Below are 21,804 nucleotides of genomic sequence, written 5' to 3'. Positions count from 1 at the left end.
ACAGTGGCCAGCCAGTTCCTCTGGATGGCCAACAACAGGGCATGGAGGCTGAGGCCTTCCCATGATGTTGACTCCTGGCTTTGGGACTCAGGGGTGTAGTGCTTTTCCAAGATATGTGGGTGTGGGGTGGGGCTAAGGGGGCTCTGCTCCAAGAGAAGCAGCCTTGAGATTTGACTGAAAGCACTCTCTTTTCTTTGTATAGGTCCTCCGTCAGTATCAAATGACACCTGACATGTGGGAAGACAGGATAGCTGCCTGGTATGCAGGACACAGGGGTATAGCCAGGTACCGGCACACCTTTTGCTAGGATCGTATAGTGGGTGGTGGGTGTGGTCCCACTGGGCAGCTAATTCCTGGGAAAAGGACATCCTGTACCTACTTAATGGTCTCCTAGAGGATCATGCCTGCCTCCTATTTGTATAGCCTTACCTGGATTCCATTTCTCAGTCACCTTGCAGTATGACAGACAGATGGGAACCTGGGAACAGAGTGGTTTTTTAAAAATGTAAAAGCTTGAGAATGGTGGGGCTATAAAAATGGAACACAGCTGCTTCCAGCTACCCAAAAGAAGTACAGTTCTTAAATTTTCTGGATTGGAACTTGTATTTCCAAACACAGTTTCTATCCCCTTCCTCCAGGTATGAAGCTGAGATGAACTATTTAAAAATCGCACAGGACTTGGCAATGTACGGGGTTAATTATTTTCCCATTGTTGTAAGTACAGATAGCTTTTCTCTTTTCATGTCGTGCACCTGTCATGTTCAAAAACCTACCTCACTCACAATCTTTTAGTATTTACACAGTGTGGACCACGTGCAAAGTGCCATACAAAACCGATAAACCTATTCAGAAGTCTTAATGAGAAAGACAAGAGATAGGATGGGGAAAAGCTGTTCTACCATGTAATGGCTATCTGGTTCAGCTGCCCCTTGTGGAGATTGACCCCAGGTGTGTCATAGGTTTTCACTCTGGTCTTGTATCTACTACTGTCCTTTGCAGCAGAAGAAGAACCACATGGATTTCCTCCTCGGTGTTGATGCCAAAGGGATCCACGTGTACAGCATCAACAATCGGTTCTCTCCCAACAAGTCTTTCAAATGGAGCAGCATTCGGAACATTTCCTACAGCGAGAAAGAGGTAGGAAGGTGTACCAAGATGGTGTCATGGGGAGAAGGCGCTGCCGGGACAGTGGATTTATGCTGCCATTGAGGGTGGTAGAGTTGGAGTCTGACCAATGCTGCCCTTGTAGATGCTTCTGCTCTGGGGCATCATTTGTCCATTTCAAAAGGTTCTCGGGAAGGAGAACTTCTCTGTGGACCATGGACCATGTTTTATTTGTTTGCTATAATTATGTGCTCTAGAGTCATAGTTCTCAAGTTAGTTTATGCAGGGAAATAAAACCATAAAACTACTCTAAAATGTAAAAGGGCTCTTCATACAAAGTCTTCCACTGATAGAGCATCTGCTGGGTGTACAGAAGGTTCCAGGTTCAATCCCCAACATCTCCAGTTAAAACGATCAGGTAGCAGGTGATGCAAAAGACCTTGACCTATGGGGCCCTGGAGGGCCACTGGCTGTCGGAGGACGCAACACTGACCGTGACAAACCAAGGGTCTGATGGTACAGGGCAGCCTCATGTATTCATGAAAGGAACCAGATCAGTTAGCTCGAAGGAGGACTTCCTCAATTGGACTTAGGGTTGCCAGGTCCAATTCAAAAAATATCTGGGGACTTTGAAGGTGGAACCAGGAGCAAGGTTGTGACAAGCACGATTCCATCACATTTAAAGGGACCAAGTTCCTTTTAAATGCCTTCCCTACATTTGGAAATAATGGAGGATAGGGTCATCTTTTGTTGAGCTCATAGAATTGAACCCCCGGTCCAAACTTTCGTGAATATTTTGAGGGGAGGCATCAGATGCTATACTGAAAATCTGGTGCCTCTACCTCAAAAAACAGCCCCCCCTAGAGCACAGATACCCATTTATACCCTATTGGAACCAGTCTCCATATGGAGTGCCCAGTAGACATTTCCCTCTCCCCTCCCCGCTTTCTGATAACTCTGAAGCAAGGGGAGGGCCTCCAGACTGGGGGATCCCCTGTTCCTAACTGGGAATTGGCAGCCCTAATTGGACTGGGATCCAGTCATGGCAAAGAAAGGGCCCAGCTGCTTGCTCTGAGGGACCCATTGGTAGTAGTTGGAAGCTGGGGAGCAGAGGGCCTCTTGGCTGATCCAGGCCTGATGAGGATGCACCTGTCTGCTTTCTGCCTTCTGTCTGGTGGCTCATTGTTGGTACTCGGAAGCCAAAAGGAGAGAGTGTCTCAGATGGAACTGGGACTAGGTGGGTATTATATCTTGGGAGGGGATTGTCATTTCTGGTTGGATCTTTTCCCTTCCCTGGCACCAGTATGTCTTGAGGTATGTTTGCCTATTTGTCCTTGTGACTTGTTTCATCATGAGATGGACTACGCCCTCTTTTCTCTCTCTTCCTCTCCAGTTAACAATTAAGCCTATTGACAAGAAAGCCGAAGTCTTCAAGTTCTTCTCCTCACAGCCCAAAGTCAATAAACTGGTGAGGGTTTTCTGTCAGCTGCCGCCCTGCGGGCATCTTTCTGTCACACTGGGAGGGAGTGGTATAAAAAAGCCAAGTTCCTGGTGGGCCATTGAAGGATAAAGTAACACACTGGAATGAAGGGGCAAGTGATCTGTTGGTGCAGTGCTCTGCTTGGACCTGATCCAGGAGGCTACAGTGTGATCAGGGGCAAGTCATTTACCTCTCAGCCTTTGTCCACCTGTCAGCAAAATATGAATAATTGTGTCCTCACCTTGAAAGGGATAAGTTATAGGAGTTTTTCTTCTTCTGAGTGACATTATAACTGTGAACGGAACTTTCAGGTAGAGAGGCAGCAGACCTCTGGTTAAAGTTAATTCTTTTTTGAAATTGTATTTCACTTGATTTAATTTATAGCCCATTGCATCCCAAGGACTTGGAGCAGCTTGTGTAATTCCATAACTCCCTGATATTCCAAATCACCCCAGTCTTATCTTCTTCCCCCTGGACACCTGAAAGCCAATTTGAACAAAGCAATCTTTGCAGAGACTTTGGCGAGTCTTCAGGGGGAGGGAATTCCAGGGCAGAGAGGCAGCCACCAAGATGCCTCTCTGCATGTCTGATGAAAAGACAATCGTGCTAGGAAAAGTTGAAGGCAGCAGGCAAAGAGGAAGACCCAGCATGAGAGGGATTGTCTCAATAAAGGAAGTCATGGTCCCCAGTTTGCAATCACTGAGCAAGGTTGTTAACGATAGAATGTTTTGGAGGTCATTAATTTATGGGATTGCCATAAGTCAGAAGTGACTTAACCCTTCCGGTACAAGGTGCTGGTCATCACCTTTAAAGCCCTATATGGCCTAGGACCTGCCTACCTGAAGGACCGTCTCTCCCCACATGTTCCCCAGAGAGTGCTGAGATCGGGAACCCAAAATCTTCTCGTTATCCCCGGGCCAAAGGAAGCCCGCCTGCAATCTACCAGGGATAGAGCTTTCTCTGTAATGGCCCCTTCCTGGTGGAACCAGCTGCCGGAAGAGGTGAGGGCCCTGAGGGACCTTGCTCAGTTCCGCAGGGCCTGTAAGACAACCCTCTTCCGGCTGGCCTATAACTAACCGGCATAGGAAACTAAATGTAGCTCTATTAGACTTCTGTGTTGTTTTAATTGTTGTTTTAATGTTTTTATATTTTAAATGTTTTTAATTGTGTAAATGCCTAAACTGAATATTGTTATGTTGGATTTCATGTGTTGTGAGCCGCCCTGAGCCACCTTGGTGGGAAGGGCGGGATATAAATCATAAATAAATTAAACAAAACACACGCCTTGATGAAATATAGGGGTTGTAGTGTTCTTTTGGATAGGCTGACCCTAGTACTTCAGGGCTTTGTTAGGGCATCCCCAGCATCTTTAACTGTCTGCAAGACAATAGGGGTCACTGGAGAAATTGAATGTCCATGTACTTTGGGCCCTGCTTGTAGGCTTCCCAGAAACATCTGTGTGACGTCTGCTGGAAGCCCAACCTTGGACCTTTGCTGCGGCCCAACAAAAACACTCCTGTTTTCTTCCTGCAGATCATGCAGCTTTTCATTGGAAACCACGACTTGTTCATGAGGAGGAGGAGAGTAGACCCCATTGAGATCCAGCAAATGAAAGCTCAAGCCAGGGAAGAGAAGGCGAGAAAGAAGGTGACTCTGGGAGAAAAGTTGGCTCCACAGCTGCTGAAAATGCTTTCCCAGTCACAGAGCTCTTGATCAGCTTGCAGGGTTGGGAGGCTAGGGTTGCCAGCTCGGAGCTGCAACATTCTTGGATGTTTGGGGGTGGGGTCTGGGAAGGGGAGGGATCTTAGTGGGCTATAATGCCTTAGAGTCCACTCTCCAAAGCAGCCATTTTCTCCAGGGTAGCTGAGCTTTTGCAGAGATCAGTTGTAATTCCAGGTAGGGTTGCCAGGTCCTGGGCTGCTGGCTGAGATGTAGGGTTGCTAGCTCCAGATAGGGGAACTCCTAGAGATTTGGGGGTGGAGTCTGAGAACAGGGGCCTCAGTAATGTACAATGCCCTAGAGTCCACCCTTCAAAGCATCCATTTTCTCCTGGGGAACTGATCTCTGTAATCTGGAAATGAGCTGTAATTCCAGGGGACCCTCAGGTCTCACCTGGAGGCTGGCATCCCTAATTCCACATGATCTCCAGGACCTACTTGGAGGTTGGTTGCTGTAGAGACTGAGGTGGATGATAATGAAGACTTGATTGTTCCTTGTAAATAGCAGATTCCAGCAGACTAGTCCCTTAGCCAAGGATTGTTGTAAACATGATGCTGGGAAAGCAAAAGCTTACCTACAAAATGTTACACTCACAAGAGCATCTTTCTTAAACTGGGATGCGGCTCCTGGCTATGCCTGACTATTGAATGTTACAATTTTGCAGATGGAGCACCAGCGGCTTGCGAGGGAGAAGCAGCTGCGTGAAGAGGCTGAGCGAGCCAAGGAAGAGCTGGAAAGGCGCCTGTTTGAGGTGGAAGATGAAGCCAGGCAAGCCAACGAGGCCCTGGTGAGCCTTACTGAAGCTGGGCAGCAGGGGTTGCCATGGTGACTCGGCCTTGGAGGTGCTCTGAGTTGGTTGGAGCCTGCGATAACTGGAAGCCAGAGTGCATTTGCTGACTGGAGATGAGCTGTTCAGTTAGCTGGTTGCCATCTATGCTATTCTTCAGCCTTGTTTCCAGGTGTAGTGTTGCTTGTTTCCAGGTTGGGGCCTGGCAATCTCCCGGATCTCTAGATTACAAAGACTAGTTCCCTTGAAGGAAATGGCAATTTTGGAGGGTGGACTCTGACATTTATACATCACTGAGGTCCATCCTCTCCCCACACTCCACCCCAAATCTTCACTAATTTCCCAAACTGGAAGCTGTCATTCCTGCCTTGAGGTCAAATTCTGAAAAGTTAAAATCATTTTTTTTAAGTAACAATTCCCAAATACCATAGATGTTGAAAGCATTTTTTTAAAAAAAGAAAATCTCAAGATTGGTTTAGACTGTCCCATTTTAATCCCTCTTCAGCGCCGTTCAGAGGCAGCTGCAGAGCTGTTGGCTGAGAAGGCCCAAATTGCGGAGGACGAGGCGAAGCTGCTGGCTCAGAATGCTGCCGAGGCTGAGCAGGAACGCCAAAGGCTGGAGCTGGCAGCCCGGAAGACCAAGGAGGAGAAGCGCCTGATGGAGCACAAGATGCGGGAGGCAGAGCTCATTGCCATGCAGCTGGTGAAAGAGTCGGACCGCAGGTAGGGATGCCAGCCTCTGGGGAGACCTGGGGGTCTCATGGAATTACAGCTTACTTTCAGACTGCAGAGGTCTAGGGTTGCCAGATCTTACTGGCAGCTGGCAAGGGGGATTCCTCTCACACATGCAAAGATGTCTCCCGGAAGTGAGGTCATCAAGCAGGGCACATTGTGTGGGGATGCTCTAGTACTGGGTAAAAAACTCTGTGGTGCCATAGAGTTTTGTACCCAAATGCTAGAGTGTCCCGGTGCGATGATATCACTTCTGGGTGATGTCATCGCACTGGGCACTTTGAGCACTGACAAAGCTCTGTGGGGGCAGATTGTGTGCCAGTTGGGTGCTGGCAGATTAAAATAATTCCCAAACAATGAAAAGGGAAAAGGTACAGTCACAGATTTCTTTTTACAAGATGAAAACTTTGCCAGTTAAACTGTTTTCACAGTTAATGACTGAGAATATAATTGGGGTCTGAACTCTCTGCTCACAACCTGAGTTCGATTCCGGCAGAAGCTGGATTAAGGTAGCCAGCCCAAGATTGACTCAGCCTTCCATCCTTCCATGGTCAGTAAAATGAGTACCCAGCTTGCTGGGGGGAAAGTGTAAAAGACTGGGGAAGGCAATGACAAACCACCCCGTAAAAGTCTGCCATGAAAATGTTGTGAAAGCAACATCACCCCAGAGTCGGAAATGACTGGTGCTTGCACAGGGGACCTTTCCTTTCCTAGCATGTGCATGTGAAAGAGCTCTGCATTTGTTTTTTCACTGCACCTTCACCTTCCCACCCCTACAGTAGTTTATACTAAATAACTGAGGCAAGATTTAGGGATGGGCACAAACTCCATTTTTGTGGTTTGGTTCATGGCTGTTTTTCAGCTGTTTTTCATAAAGAGCAGGGGTTTAAATGTCTTGGGAGTCTTTTAAACGCCTCTTTTCTGGTCTCCACGCACTGCCAAAAACTGCATCAAAATTTGTGGAAGGTCATGGTGGCTTTTCAGTTCGCAAACATCGTTTTGTGATCCACTAACTGCTCAAAATTCATGATGAACTTTAATTTATCAGCAGATTGGTCCCATCCATAGTAAGACTTATGGCAATTTTGGCTGGATTGTCTACAACATAGACAAGCCATCCTATGCATATATCGAACTGTAGCACTTTAATCTATAATTTATAATATTTTAATGTGTATTTAACTTAACTGATGAATGTAATGTAATTATATTTTAACTGCCTTTTATAGTAATGATTGTATTTTATTGTAATCATGGTATACCATGTTCTGTGAGCTGCCCTGAGCCTGCCTTGGCGGGGGAGGGCGGGATATAAGAATAAATTTATTATTATTATTATTATTATTATTATTATTATTATTATTATTATTATTATTATTATTATTATTATTATTATTATTATTATTATTAACATAGGCCAGCCACCTTTTCTAATTAAATGGTCAAATTACATCAAAATTCAGAGCAAAACCACTTAATGTTACTGATAATTGACATATTGATAAATAACCTATAATGTTTTTATAGTTCTCTGTTAGGAAGCAGGCCTCACAATGAGTAATAAACATATCCAGGAGCACCCTGCATGATTGTTTTAGTGCACTGGTATGCATCTGTGCATGGTTTGCACTTGCATAACTGGCAGCTATTCACCTCTTTTGCTTCCATTTTGCTAAGTATCTCCAAGAAGCCCACTAGTCCCATGAAAACATTTGCCTGCCATTTCCTTGGCATATCAATGATTCTAGTATTCCACCTACCCTTAGATCTCATTTTATTTTTTTAAGCAATACATTTGGTTCTGTACTGAATCATATTTGCCTCTGGCCTCGGAGTCATTGGTCACAAGTTCAGCCCTCTGGTTTAAGAAATGGTTGTGTATTTGTAGTCAAGGGCCTGTATGTTCATGGCAGTGGTTTGGTTTGGCAGGGCCAAAGAAACCGAGCATTTGAAACAAGACCTGCAGGAAGCCAGGGAAGCTGAAGAAAAGGTCAAGCAGAAACTTCTAGATGTCAACAAGGTTAATCATCTTCCAGTAAGTCTGCAGCACATCTGTACTAGAAAAGAGAGCCAGTTTGGTGTGGTGGTTAAGTGTGTGGACTCTTATCTGGGAGAACCGGGTTTGATTCCGCACTTCTCCACTTGCAGCTGCTGGAATGGCCTTGGGTTAGCCATAGCTATCGCAGGGGTTGTCCTTGAAAGGGCAGCTGCAGTGAGAGCCCTCTCAGCCCCCCACCTCACAGGGTGTCTGTTGTGGGGGGAGAAGATATAGGAGATTGTAAGCTGCTCTGAGTCTCTGATTCAGAGAGAAGGGTGGGGTATAAATCTGCAATTCTTCAATTTTCCTTCTTCAAAAAGTAAACCAGCTTTAAAGTTTGCTTAACTGTCAAGGTTCCTTGGCTTTAAAACCCTGAGAAATACATTCCACTGGGATAGCCACATTAGTCTATTGTGATAAAATAATAACTAATAATGCCATTCAGGGAAGGATCTAAATATATCCAATGCAGTCTGGGTGTGTGATAGTGGACAAAAATATCATGTGGTTCTTTTATTTTATTAGGGGAGGTGTTATGGCTCAGTAGAAGAGCCCTGCTTTACATGTAAGTCCCTGGTTCAGTCTCTGACATCTCCAGTTAACAGCACAAGGCAACAGGTGATGTGAAAGACCTCAGTCTGAGACCCTGGAGAGCTGCTGCCAATCTGAGTAGACAATACTGTCCTTGATGGGCCAAAGGTCTGATTCACTATGAGATAGCTTCATGTGGATTCATGGTTTTAAGTGGAAAATGTAAACTGCCTTTGAGTTCTTTTTTGGAGGTGTGCTAAATCAATCAGTCTCTGCTAAAATAATCCAAGTTTTGAGGATATGTTGGAGGAAGGATGATTAAACCAATTTCAGGTAGTAGCTCCTATGCTGGTGTAAGCTATCTGATATTTGTGGGAGGTCACAACTGCAAGGACAGTAAAGATTCCAGGAAACGACCTGAAACCTTGGGAACTCTTGCAGTGTTTCTGCTTGACGCTGAGATGCAATGTCTCTACCTCAGTGCTTGAGACACCAAAATGCCTATCTATAGAAGATCTATCAACGATTACAAGCCATAGAGTTTAAATGGACCCTCCATGTTTAGAGGCAATATACCTGTCCATGCTAGATGTTAGTAACCGTACTAGTAATAGTGGCAGAGGGGAAGGCTGTCACATTCATATCTTGTTTCTGGGATTCCTGAAGGTGTCCGGCCAGCCTCTGTGGACAACACAGATGTTGGACTAGGTAGAGCTTTTGATCTGGTCCAGTAGGCATTTCTTGTGATCCCTGGATCTTTGGCATGTACTTCCCCAAGGTGTGTGCTTGCTGTGTTGCAATAGCATTTTTAAAATTTAGCCTGGCCTTTGGAGGCTTGGATTCCAGGTAAACTATCAAGCTTTGGGCTTGCTTTTTATGTGGCAATTTATTGTTGTTTTTGTTTCAATATTGATTTTAATTCTTTATTGTGAACAATTCTGGAAGAGCTCTCCGCTCCCCACCTTAACCAAAAAGCAGTATGTAAAAGTCATAAACAAATAACAATGCCCCTTTCTTTCTGCCTTTCTCTGCATGCCACTAAGTGCTCCCCGTCCTCCTTGGCTGACACCAGAGATGCCAGTGCTGACAAAGGAGGTGTGAAGTCGGATTTAAGAGATATTGACTTGAAGAGGCTCTCCTTGGAGATTGAAAGGGAGAGGTAGGAGTGTCATCTAGTAGCAGAAGAGGGAGGAGCTCAAAACCATGCAGTGGAGGAAAAAAAGGAAGTCCTGGAAACCATGTGCCAAGAAGAGCGAGTGATTGAATGCATAAATCCCTTTTAATGCAAAAATTACAAAAGAATTACCTGCCCCAGAGGAAGCTGGTATGAAGGAGGCAGAAGATCATGCAGAGATGCAATGGGCAGCCTCCACTGTTGGGGTGGTAATGAGCTCACCAGAAAGTTTATTGTATAATCGACACAAGATACACTAACAGTTGCCTTGGGAGTGTTTGTCCTAGAGGTGGCTCAGCTCAAACAGCACATAAAACCATGGTTGAAGTAGCCAAGATTAGTGTGATTGCCTGAATGTGGGCCACACCACTAGTTGTGATTAGTTCAGTCCAACAGACAACGATATGAAATTGAGTTATGAATCTGTTTCATGTTTTGTATAAATTCAGACATTCTGACTCGCTCTGTGGTGTTTCCCTCTGAGGCTACTGAGAGAAAGATGAACCCCAGTTTCAGAAACTAACCATAGTTAAAACAATATTTTAATTATTAATAAATAATAAAAAAAATAAAAATGTGTGCAGCATACCTGATGATGTATAGGGTATACTTGATCCTGATATTTATATTCATTCATTCCTTAAGTTTCTTTTCTGTGCCCAACAGGTTAGATTACCTTGATAAGAGCCGGAAGTTTGAAGATCGGCTAAAAGAGCTCAAGTCAGAAATCCATGCTCTAAAACTTGAAGAGAAACAGGCTGGGCTTCTCTCACGCTGGAATGAATTGCTTGGGTCCTTGGACCGGTCTTCCCGGAAAATGTACAAGGTTGAAATGCAGTCAAGCTAACTTATTTTTTATAAGTATAAAGGCAATCAATAATGCATAAAGGCAGTCAGTACTGGATCAGACCAAGGGCCCATCTAATTGAGTATGTGCTTTCAATAGTGGCCGGTCAGATGCCTCCAGGACTCCCCTGGAGCCAAGGGTAGCAATGATTTTCTGATCATATGAAGACCTCTTACTGCCTCCCCAGGACTCTTTTGGGGAGGGGGGAAATGGAGCCATGACAGTTAAAGTGGCTTCATACCAGTTCAGGTTTGTAATGTGGATGCACTTTGAGTTGGCACAAAGCTAACTTCTGGTTGATGTGTTCTTTCAAGACCCCTTTGTGGATCGAAGCCTTTGAGGCAGACCTTCTAGACAGTCTTCAGCGGCCTTTCTTGATGCATCCGTTAAATGTAGATGACAACACCTTACTTGGAACGCCAATAGAAAAACCTTCCCTTCAGACAGATCCGTTTGTTGCCGAAAACGTGGGGACAGGAACCAGAAAGCAAATTAAGGTAACTAGCTTTTTAAAAATTCCAATTCAAAAAGACGTTCACCAGTCAGTGTTCCAGGCTAGGGGATCAAGCCTCAGCCCAAATAACATTTATCCTCTATTTCTCTGCCCCCCCCCCCCAAACACCAATTTTAAAAGTCTGGATTAGGACGTTGGAGGTGAGAAGAGCCCTGTAAGCCCTCACCCCAGTAACCTTTTATTTTTTTTCACAAGAATTATCTGATGGCCAGATTGAGGCCCCTTGACTCCAGCATTCTACTTCCCAAATTTCCAGATGTTATCTTTTGAGTTGGTAAGGCCAGAACTATATAACCTGTCCCCAATTCTTAAGTTTGCTTTGGAGATGTGAAAGCCAAGGGAAAATGGCAAAATTTGAGGAAGGACTAAAATCCCTCCTTTTTGCCCTTTTGGAATGAATAACATTTTACTCCTAAGTATACTGTAGGCCCATGATATGTACGTATACTGTAGGCCACTCTGAGCCCCGTGGTGCAGAGCAGTAAAGCTCCAGTATTGTAGTCAGAACCCTCTGCTCATGACCTGAGTTCGATTCCAGTGGAAACTGATTCAGGTAGCCAGCTCCAGGTTGACTCAGCCTTCCATCCTTTTGAGGTCGGTAAAATGAGTACCCAGCTTGCTGGGGGAAAGTGTAATGACCAGGGAAGGCAATGGCAAACCACCCCGTAAAAAGGTCTGTCGTGAAAACGTTGTGAAAGCAGCGTCACTCCAGAGTTGAAAACTACTGGTGCTTGAATTTGTTTAAATACAATATTGGCTTCAATTAAATTGTGATAATGCTTTTAATGTTAATACATTATTAAAGAGTTGTGTTTTCAGTCCTATAGTTCAACTTAATATCTAAATGCTGGCAGCCCTGCCTATTGTGACTGCATGAGAATATTTCTGTCCAAATGATACACATGTTTACTACAGATTAGAATGTGTTTTTATTTTTCTGTACCTCTAACAATGGTGAAAATTAAGATACAAGCGCTGTAATAGCATAGGATGCAGCAGTTTGCAGCTCTTTCTCAAATACTGGGAACAGTTGCAGTTTTTCTAGTACAAAATAAAGTTGTCTACTTTAAATTCTATAAATACACCTAATAGTATAATTTTATATGCCAGTTAATTTATAAATTATGCAGTTTATTAAGTAGTATTTATAATATTTTGGCATAATATTTTCCATTTTTGAGTTATTATAATGTTTTGTTATTTACTATAATTCAAGAATTATAGTTGGAAGGTACTTCTAGGGTCATCTAGTCCAACCTCCTGCACAATGCAGGAAATTCACAACTACCTCCCACACTCCAGTGCCTGGAAGATGGCAAAAAACCTCCAAGATCCAGTTATGTTGTAAAATCCAGTAAATTCCTGTGACTTAAAAATTTCCAGAAACTGTGCATCTCTAGTTTACCTGTGAATTTGGAAAATGTTTGTATTGTCTCAGTTCCCAAACCAGGTGTTCTACCTTTCAAAGGTAGAAATAACTTCCTTTCCCCTCAGATTGTGATTGTTTTCTACACAGGTTCAGCAGCATAAAACAGACGTGATCTACATTTGAAGACCTGGCGGCTTCTTAAGAGGCTAGACTTGGCACAAACAACTGTTATGTGACCAAACGGAAAGGTTTCTTTTGCCCAAGCTGCTGTCATTTCCATAAGAGGCATCGCCAAATGCTAAAACAGAGCAGGAGTAATGGCCCTGGAACAGCTCCTCTGATCAGACCCAGTTTGAACAGTGTTGTTATGCAGGGGTCATTTTGTAGGAAAATAGGTGGTGGAGCTCATTAGCTTAACTCATTAGCATATGCCACCCCCACACCAGCCAAAAGCAACCCGATGCAAGAAAGGAGAGCCCTGGGCGAGGCCTGCTTGTGCTGTTTAGAAATCCATCCAGCCCAAGCAGGCCTCGCTCACCTGGGGCTCTCCTTGCCCTCCCCCACTCAAAAGGCCAGCAAGCCACCTGCCACCCAAAATCACATGAGAAAGGGTAGCGTGGGCTTCTCCAGGGGTTAATGAGGGCTGCTGGGGGTGTGGCTGGCTGGCTGGTGGCTGCCTGCTCTCCTAATCCAGGGATTGTTATGCAGCTGCACCTACTGTTCAATGGACAAGGTAGATGGGGAGGAGGGGGAACCCTCAAAGGTTCAGGAGCTGTGCTCCTGTGAGCTCCTGTTGAATTCAAGGCCTGCTGTTATGTGATATATACCTACTGGGTGTGTTTATGTGCACGCGCAAATCACAAAACATTGTGTATTTATGTGTGTATTTTCCAGTAAGAACATTCTTGCTAATTTGAAGTTTTCTCACGAAATGGAAATAGTGCTATATATTGTGGTCCCAATCCAGCCAAGGTCAGCATTGACTAAGTCCCAATGAAGCAAGTTAGCCGAACCACCTTATTGTAACAGGGCTGCATTTGGTCCTGTAGGTTTCAAGATGCGCGTAGCTGGCTTTGGGGATTTTTTGTTGGTGTTTTTTTTACAAAAAGAGGTTATGTACACTAAGATTCATGTTTGTAAATACTTCTGCTGTTTATTACAGGGTGTTTTAAAATAAAAGTTTTATTTTATTTGACTCGAGTCAGTTTTAAAGGTACAAAATTTAAACTGCCCAAAGGAACCCCTGGTTCAGGTTAGTAAACCAAACAAAGTAACACCTGCATTGACTTCACTGTGCTAAGTTAACAGCCTCCTTGACTGGATTTGTATCCCACCCTACAACAGGCTTAAGTTGGATGCCACTACTGAAATACAAGAAACTCGTGTTTATTTTTTTTTAAACCAACAAACCATGGTCTCTTATCTATCTGTCAACTGGTCATTTTATATCAACAAACAATAAAATGGGTGCCAGAAGCCTGAAGTAGGTCTGGGCAAGACAACAGGACCAAAACAAATTACACCCAGATCCATCTCTTTGTACCTGTTTCAACCGTCTCCTGGTTTCCCTGGTCAATTGGTGGTACAGCGAATGTGGGCAAATTTCAGGCCGGGAGGTAGCATGTACATGGCCACGTGCATCATCTCCTGATTTTGCTACTGAGTACAGCAAGACAGTTGCTTGGAGGAGGAAGGAGAAGGGCACAATATATATATTGTGTCCTGTCTCTAAAAATCTTAAGAGTTTAATTGGTTCAAGGTCACCTCCGGCCTACACTTTTTGGAATGCTGTGGCTGCAGTTCTCAAGCTGTGTCTTCCAAACAGTTCCCTTTCAAGTTTGCAGGCTTTTCACTCTCACTTTACACAACTCCACGACAGGGAAAAGTCTCCACTAGTGACTCCTCCCTGTCCTAAACGTGTGTGAACTCATTCCAAGGCCAGATTCATGCACACACAGGAAAGAGGTGGTAGTGTGAACTGCATCACTTCAGACTGTGGGCAGAGGAACACATTCCAGAAGGCTCCCCTCTATTAAGAATGCCCTGCAACTAGGAAGTCAGGAGAGGAGAGACAACCTTTCTTTCTGCTGGGTTGGTTTCCTATTTGCCAGGCTTCTATTGATGCAAGAAATCTGCAAACCTGGAATCCACTACCAGCAGTCTAACGGGGGTGGCGGAGTCCAGCCCATTCTTCATCACGCTGTATCAGGAGAAAAAAATGCATTATTCGTTAGCACTGCATATAGTTCTCTATAGTAGCTTCCTGTTGTATGTACAAGACATCTTCGTGAGAAGTCCTGGCTCAAGGGAATGAGCAAGTTAAATGTTTAGTCGAGAAATGTTTTTGCATCTTGATGTGACAAGACTATGCAGAGGAAATTAACACTCTCCCAGTTTTTCCATTCAGTGACTTTATTACCACTTTATAATGCCTTCCACTCAGTGTCTTCATTCATTTGGTTTGTCCCTCAAATCATAAATTGTTAAGATCAAGAAAACAACCCCAAAAAGCTTGGAAGTTTATCAGAGCGCTGACTGAGTCATTAGTTAGATCAAAAGGCCACATAGCTAAGAAATACTGACTTTTATATTACTGTAAACATGCCCCTTGCCAGAAGAAAAATAAATTATCTGGACAACTCTTTCTCAGTTGTCAGTGTTTTAGACCCATCAGTGCTTTGTTACGGCTCCTCTGGAATGAAGAAGGGTATTCTGCTTACCAAGCTCTAGTCCTATGCAGGTCTCTGAAGACCAAAGCTACCTATAGAAAGATGGGCAAACAGCTCTTCCTAAAACCCCAGTCCAGAGGCTCTGTAGTGTGCAAGACCTCCATGTGTCTCTGAGAAGTGCTACAGGCTTGCCTGCAAGAACAGAGTTATTTCCCTTCACAGAGCAGCCTTGTGCAGAAGGTGGCTTGCATAGGGGCTGTGGTCTTCAGGAACCCTAGGCAAGGCTTCTGCAAAGCCACCTCCTGGAAAGTCTGTGCTCCAATTTAAATCTTGTTGCTTATTTAAAAGGACTGCCCTCAGCTGCTTCTCTCAGAGATGGTCCCGCCTCACGGAGTTGCTGCCCCTCTCAGCTGAGAGGAATGGCCCTTTGGCACATGGGACACACTTCATTCGCTGTGGCTTAGTCCCTGGAGAAAGATCCGCAAGCCCCAGCATAATTAAACCAGCTGTCTAGTTCTTTGCCTCTTTAGAGTTAAGCAAGGGATAGCTGTGGTCAGACTGGCACCACACCCCAACCCTGGTGAATCAGAGGATGAAGGGGGGGAAAGAAACCCAAATCAAACTTTAACTGGAATTGGAAAACTGTAAAAAGTTAAAACCACAATGAGGAGGATGAGGGCAGCCTTTAATACAGTGCTTGCTGGGAGAGATGGGGGGTGGGAGGCAGCCGGATGCTACTCCAGTCTTTCATCCCCTTCTTCTACGTCTTTCAGACTGAGCACTTCCAGGCTCCCTTTTCCCCTGGTTTCGCACCGAATGAGTTCGTCGATTTCCCGGAAGCAGCCTGGGTCCACGAGGCACACCTGAAACGGTTACACTTGCATCAGACTGTGAAGAATCACAGCTTGCTAATGATCTCCCAGAAGGAGATAAAATGGCAGTGATATCAAGCAACAAGATGACATTCTGCAGACACTGCCTGTGCTAAGCTCTGTGCAGATCCTTCCCCAAATCTCAGCATCTGGCCAAAGGATTCCACAGCAACACCTGGGAGGAAATGTCTCTCTGTGGCAGCAGACCAAAGTTTAGTGTCCTGTTCTCCCAGTGGCTAACCAGATACTTCTAGGAAGCCCACACTGGGGAAGAAAGCAACAACCCAATTTATTGCTCCCCAGCAATTGGTTTTCAGAGGTATACTACCTCTGAGCATATAGGCTCTGGGCTTTTTCGGGAGACATGTGCTATCAAGTCACAACTGTCTTAAGGAGACTCCAGCAAGGGCTTTCAAGACAAGTGGGAAGCAAAAAGCGGTTTGCCACTGACTTCCTTAGTGGTTTCCCAGTCCAAATACCAACCCACCTTAGCTTCCAAGATCTGACAAGACTGAGCTATATCATGCCACCTGCCCCCCACTGGGCTTTTCTGGATAGCATAAATTCATCTCCCCATTCTAAATAAACAAGTGTCCTGAGGGATTTGACCTTGGGTCCACAGAGTGGTAAAGCTGCAGTACTGCAGTCTGAGCTCTCTGCTCACAACCTGAGTTCGATCCCAGCGGAAGCTAGATTCGGGTAGCCAGCTTAAGGTTGACTCAGCCTTCCATCCTTCCGAGGTCAGTAAAATGAGTACCCAGTTTGCTGGGGGGAAAGTGTAGATGACTGGGGAAGGCAATGACAAACCACCCCGTAAAGAAGTCTGCCGTGAAAACGTTATGTGATGTCACCCCGGAGTCGGAAACGACTTGTGCTTGCACAGAGGACTACCTTTACCTTTTACCACCTAGTTCAGCACCGTGTAACCACACTGGTTCAGCAACTACCCTCAGGAAGTCGCAAGCTGTGCACAAAGGCAAGAGCTTTTCCCACTGCTCACTCTTAGCAGAGGTATACTCCAAGCCTGCGTTTACTGTTTCCCTAATTTCTTCAGCAGGCTCCCCCAAGTCATCTGCATAACTGTGGGAGACCCGTCTGCAGCTGTAAACGACAGGTCACAGGGTAGACCTCAAGAGCACCCAGTTCTTTTGCTCAAGTTGCTTCTATGGGCTCATGCTTAAGGCTAACTTTTGCTGGAAAACTTATGTGCATGCTGGGAGTAAGCTCTCAGGGCCCTGAGAAGCATTTTATCCTGAGCCACCTTGCATACACTTGTGCTGTAAACACAACTGCTCATTTCAGGCCTTTAATATTCTGGCACAAACCTCCTCTCACAATTTCCCTCAACAGAAAACTTTTTTTGGGGGGGGGGGGGCGGGGAGGGGAGAGACATCTTACAATTTCCAGCTGTTCGTCAAAATCTTCACTCTCGATGACTTTGATGAGTGGCTTCAGCTTCTCTTTCAGCCTCTTGCCTTCTTTCGGAGGGAGGAGGAAGCGCAGCCTCATGTGCGCCCGCTCGATCTGCATGGTCTCCTTCAGCTGCTTGATCACCTCCAAAGCCTGCAGAGGCATCCCGTCAAATTTAAGACTCTCTCACTAAGCTAAAATTCATCTGATGTTACTCTTTAAAAATACATTGTAGCCCAAGTTTAGTTCCCATGAACAGGAAGTAACAGGACAACGCTTTGTTGTTTTCAGTGCACCTGCCTGGAAGGCTTCCTGTCAGGAAACAGGAAGCTGCAAGATGCAGAAAGATGAGGGTGCCACTTCTAACATGGTGTGGGAAGACCAGGAGTATCCAGAGATCAGGATGGGACCTGGAGCTACCTAACCAACTTTCCCCCCTCTTTAATTAGAGCCCCTGGCCCCAACTAGCTGGGGTTCAGGCTATTTATTTTATTTACACATCATTTTTAAAAACTCCAATGGGGAACCAAAGTGGCTTATTTATCCCCTTCTCCATTTTATTCAACATGTGAGGCAGATCAGGTCAAGGGTGTGTGACTGGTCCAATGCCCAAGTCACTCTGGCTCTTGTTCTACGTCCCTCTCCGCTATGAAATTTCAGAGTGGTAAAGCTGCAGTACTGCAGTCAGAGCTCTCTGCTCATGACCTGAGTTCGATCCCGGCGGAAGTTGGGTTCAGGTAGCTGGCTCAAGGTTGACTCAGCTTCCATCCTTCCGAGGTCGGCAAAATGAGTACCCAGCTTGCTGGGGGGGAAATATAGATGACTGTGGAGGGCAATGGCAAACCACCCTGTAAAAAAGTCTGCTGTGTAAATATCATGATGGGACATCACTCCAGAGTTGGAAACGACTGGTGCTTGCACAGGGGACTACCTTTACCTTTTTAGGAAAGGACTTTGTTAGGGATTGTTAACTTCTGCAACGTTAGTACTGCATGAGCTAGAAGCAAGGTATTTATTGGCACAATGCAGATCTGTAAATGACTCTTAAGTAAAAATACTCTTGAAGTAAAAATGGTATGATGAAAATAAAGCATTCTTCCACATAAGAAAAGAATAAGAGTCCAGTAGCACCTTAAAGACTAACAAAATTGGTGGTGGGGTATCTAGTCCACATAAGAGCAAGAGACGCATTTCCTCCTCCTGAGTACAACCCAATCAGCTATCAAGGAGTTCTTTCAAATGTCTGGGTCTGGAAGGATTACATAAGGAATGCTCTCTCGGACAAACTACGTGACACGCTGCGTTTACTTATAAAGGTGTCTTAGATTACTGTCCTGTAGGAGCTTCTTGAAGCATACTATCTTCCATTTGTGGCTACAGATTCCCTTCTTTTACAAAAAACCCCAAAATAAATAAAACTGCTACTGGGGAACTGGAATTTTAAAGCCTTTTCCCACTAAGCGTCATCTTGTAAAAGATTTCCAAAGTCAGAGATACATTCAGTCTTGCAGGTATGTTGGGTATGAAAAACAGAAAGGATATGGGAAAATACAAAATACACACCGAGTACTCAGCCACGGCATACCTCTAGGTACAAGCTGGTATCCTTTCACAGGAACACAGGAAACTACCTTGTAATGAGCCAATCCATTGGCTCATCTGGCTTTGTGCTGTCTGCTCTGGCTGACAACAACTCTCCAGAGTCTTAGGCAGAGAAATGCTTTCCACTGTAACCAGCTACTAGAGATCTTCTGACTAGAGAATGAGTTTTCTGCTTGCAAAGCAGATGCTTTAAAATCTTTGAGACACTGTGACTGACCCAATCACTAAGTAAGATTTGTGACTGAGCAAACATACGAATCCCTATTGCCCCATTTTCAGCACCCCAATTATTGCAACCATGGTGTCTCATGTGGGGTATATTTACCTGCTGCTTAGTGCTTTTTCCTGGTTTGACTGAGTAGTGAATGTCCTTCATGGCTCTTTCAATCAGGATGACTGTGTAGGGCCTCTTTGTTTCTGGGTTAACACACTTTTCAGCAACTATAGTTGCAATATCGCGAAACATCTGCTCCAGCTGTGTCTGCCGCTCCTTATCAGATACTTGCAACTCCCCTTTTGATAGGATCTGAAAACAAGGCAAACCAAAAGAGAACAATCTTCATGTGCTGAAAGCCTTCGGAAGGAAGCAGATACAGCCTCCAAGAGTTTCCATACATGCCTACATTCATTTCCTCATGTAGCACATGCCTAAAGGTGATGCCTTTTGTTGCCATTGTTTCCAACAATGTAAGAAAAGCTGCTGCCATATCTCAGAAGAGTCCCTAAAACTGACAAAGCATGCCTTTAGTTGTACAAAGTGGAGAGATATAACTCAGTGGTGTAAAATCAAACAACTTGAGGTTGTCAAATTATGGAACAGTTAATGACGAAGAATATCTGAACATTCCACCACTGTATATGTTTATTTTGCTTGTCTACTGTGAAGACTATAAACTGTTGTCAGCTATCCAAATTTTATAAGTGCACTGTGATCTCTGTGTGAAGAACAGGGCAGATGATTGAGTGGAGACTGATGACTGTGCATAACCTCCAACACATGTCCCAGTTCATACTTGTGTAGACTGGGAGCTTACTGGTGCAATCCCACTCCCATCCTCTTGCATTTATCCTACCCCTTTCAAAATTTTGAAAAAGGGCTTTACTTTACGCTTTGGTCTCCCGCTGTGTACATAAACGCTCTAAAATGTACAAAGATAACCTTTTTATAAATAGATCTCTACATAAGCCTCCAGGTGGCATGCATGGTGTTAACCATCAAGAGATGATGTACCAGAGATACAAGGAATCCTCCCCATGAAACTTACAGTCTTGCATATTTCTGTCTGGTCATCTGTACCAAATGCTTTGACAAGGTCCTCCTTCTTTGCCACTTGTCCTTTGGAGACATTCACGAACACGGTATGGGTCTGCAGGACTTCATCCAGATCCTTTTCACTATCAAGAAAGATAATCAGGCATTTACTAAGAATTTATTTTTGTCAATATATATTGAACAGATTTTTTTAAAAGGGGGGAATTGACATGTTTGTGTATAGTTTTACCATTTATATATTGCTATACATGCTTAAGGTTTAGGAAACTGGGGTGGAGATTATCTATGCATTTCAGGACAATATGCCTGCGCAGAACTTGTGTTTTCCAGTGCTAGCCATACTGCTGTCCATGCACAAGACAGACACCAATGCAGGGGCAGGCTTTATTCAAGTCTCCAAATATCCTCCAGGCCCTCAATGGGTGACCCTCCCCCAGAGGTCACTATGACTTCAGGTGCAGACACACACATACATAAAACACACACAAAGAGAATTGCTCTTGAGAGAAGTGTGGCTGACGCAAGGTCACCCAGCTAGCTTTATGTGGAAGAGTGGGGAATCAAACACGGTTCTCTCAGATTACAGTCCATGCTCTTTAACCACTACACCAAACTAGCTCTCAGACCAGAAGACCACAAATGAAATTCAGGGTTGCTATGCAGAGGCAGGCAATGGTACCCCACATCCAAATGCTCATGAAACATCTGAGGAAGTGAGTCTGAGTCCATCAAAACTTATGCTAGAATAAACCTCTTCAACAGTCAGTTAATCTTTAAGATGCTACAATATTTCTAGTCACTGAAAAGCTACTGGGCACCAAAATAGAGGAGGGCAAAGTAGCATGGCGGTGTGGCCTCAGGAATGACCATATGAACGTAGAGATATTACAAGTAAGGAATTTCCACCCATAGCAAAAACTCTGCGCAGCCGTTTGTATCGCTTCAGAATCACTCTGTATACGTTCAGAAATTCCGCTTATTCAATTTTTATGCCCTCATGTGACAAGCCCTGGACACGCCCTCTGCACATTCTCAGGAACACGCAATTGAAAACATCAGCAGGGCCAACTGGTCTTTCACCCCCCCTTCCGGTCCAAGACCAAACGCTTCCGGTACTCACGCGCCGCTTCGCCAGCCCATGACCTTATTCCGGTAACAGGCGATCTCAAAACGCTTCCCCGCCCGCCGAATCCGCACCACGGCCACATTTGTGAGGCGGATTTGGTTGGTCGGCGTGAAAATCGACATCGCGGTAGGGGAAGGCGATGCTCCTACTGCGCCTGCGCGTTAACTGTAGTCTCTACCGCCGAAGCACCTTTAGTCCCGCCTACTAAAGATTGAAAAACCAATAGGCAGGCTAGGCTCAACTCTTCTCCGTTTCCCAAATTATGACGGTTTCGCCAACATCTCGCGAGACACATGAACAAATCTCGGTGCGCTATTTCTAAAGCTGGTCCGTGTAGAAAAGAAAGCTGTCGTTTTTCAGGTTCCGGAAATAAACGTTCCACCCTTGGAAACGGGCGGTTTACCTATAGTAAGCCTTGAAGAAAGCAAGCGGTTTATTTCCCAAACCCAGGTTTTTTTAAAATCATCTGAAAGTAAACTCTTTCCATGCTCCCTAACAATGGGTCATCTGAAAGGACTAAGGGAGTTTACCCGACATGCCCCACGAGGCAAGATGGC

The 21,804-nt window shown here is 44.8% G+C and overlaps 2 protein-coding genes across 4 annotated transcripts in view; one reads left to right on the top strand and one right to left on the bottom strand.

Moving 5' to 3' along the window:
- Positions 1–13,490, top strand: part of LOC132587390 (merlin-like) — a 32,623-nt gene extending 19,133 nt beyond the window's left edge. Inside the window, exons 7-18 of one of the 3 annotated variants that reach the window (XM_060259685.1) lie at positions 203–285; positions 639–714; positions 1,000–1,137; positions 2,498–2,572; positions 4,118–4,231; positions 4,968–5,090; positions 5,596–5,813; positions 7,752–7,857; positions 9,435–9,550; positions 10,232–10,391; positions 10,727–10,909; positions 12,443–13,490. In XM_060259685.1, the coding sequence (XP_060115668.1) occupies positions 203–285; positions 639–714; positions 1,000–1,137; positions 2,498–2,572; positions 4,118–4,231; positions 4,968–5,090; positions 5,596–5,813; positions 7,752–7,857; positions 9,435–9,550; positions 10,232–10,391; positions 10,727–10,909; positions 12,443–12,478 (1,428 nt within the window). In that variant the 3' untranslated portion in view covers positions 12,479–13,490. Of the gene's footprint in view, positions 1–202; positions 286–638; positions 715–999; positions 1,138–2,497; positions 2,573–4,117; positions 4,232–4,967; positions 5,091–5,595; positions 5,814–7,751; positions 7,896–8,188; positions 8,243–9,434; positions 9,551–10,231; positions 10,392–10,726; positions 10,910–12,442 lie in introns of those variants that run through there. The other 2 variants (XM_060259686.1, XM_060259687.1) reach the window with 2 other exon arrangements.
- A 1,199-nt stretch (positions 13,491–14,689) lies between these two features.
- SBDS (SBDS ribosome maturation factor) lies at positions 14,690–21,785 on the bottom strand. Its single transcript, XM_060259684.1, has 5 exons — positions 21,242–21,785; positions 20,114–20,243; positions 19,174–19,374; positions 17,235–17,399; positions 14,690–15,827 (listed from the first exon to the last, which is right to left on the bottom strand). The coding sequence occupies exons 1-5, from the start codon at positions 21,367–21,369 to the stop codon at positions 15,699–15,701; spliced, it is 753 nt and encodes a 250-aa protein (XP_060115667.1). The 5' UTR covers positions 21,370–21,785; the 3' UTR covers positions 14,690–15,698.
- Positions 21,786–21,804: the final 19 nt, after the last annotated feature.

Source organism: Heteronotia binoei, chromosome 18 (assembly GCF_032191835.1).
Source record: "Heteronotia binoei isolate CCM8104 ecotype False Entrance Well chromosome 18, APGP_CSIRO_Hbin_v1, whole genome shotgun sequence".
NCBI classification, from domain to species: Eukaryota; Metazoa; Chordata; class Lepidosauria; order Squamata; family Gekkonidae; genus Heteronotia; species Heteronotia binoei.
The sequence above is the reverse complement of the archived record's forward strand: the minus strand, read 5'-3'. Positions and strand labels throughout refer to the sequence as shown.

Excerpts from the sequence above, each read along its gene's own strand:
- SBDS (XM_060259684.1), bottom strand. The coding sequence starts at position 21,369 with ATGTCGATTTTCACGCCGACCAACCAAATCCGCCTCACAAATGTGGCC. Across the intron at positions 20,244-21,241 it reads ATGGGCTGGCGAAGCGGCGC|TGAAAAGGATCTGGATGAAG; the intron begins GTGAGTACCGGA and ends CTTTCTTGATAG. Across the intron at positions 19,375-20,113 it reads AGACAGAAATATGCAAGACT|ATCCTATCAAAAGGGGAGTT; the intron begins GTAAGTTTCATG and ends CCTTGTTTTCAG.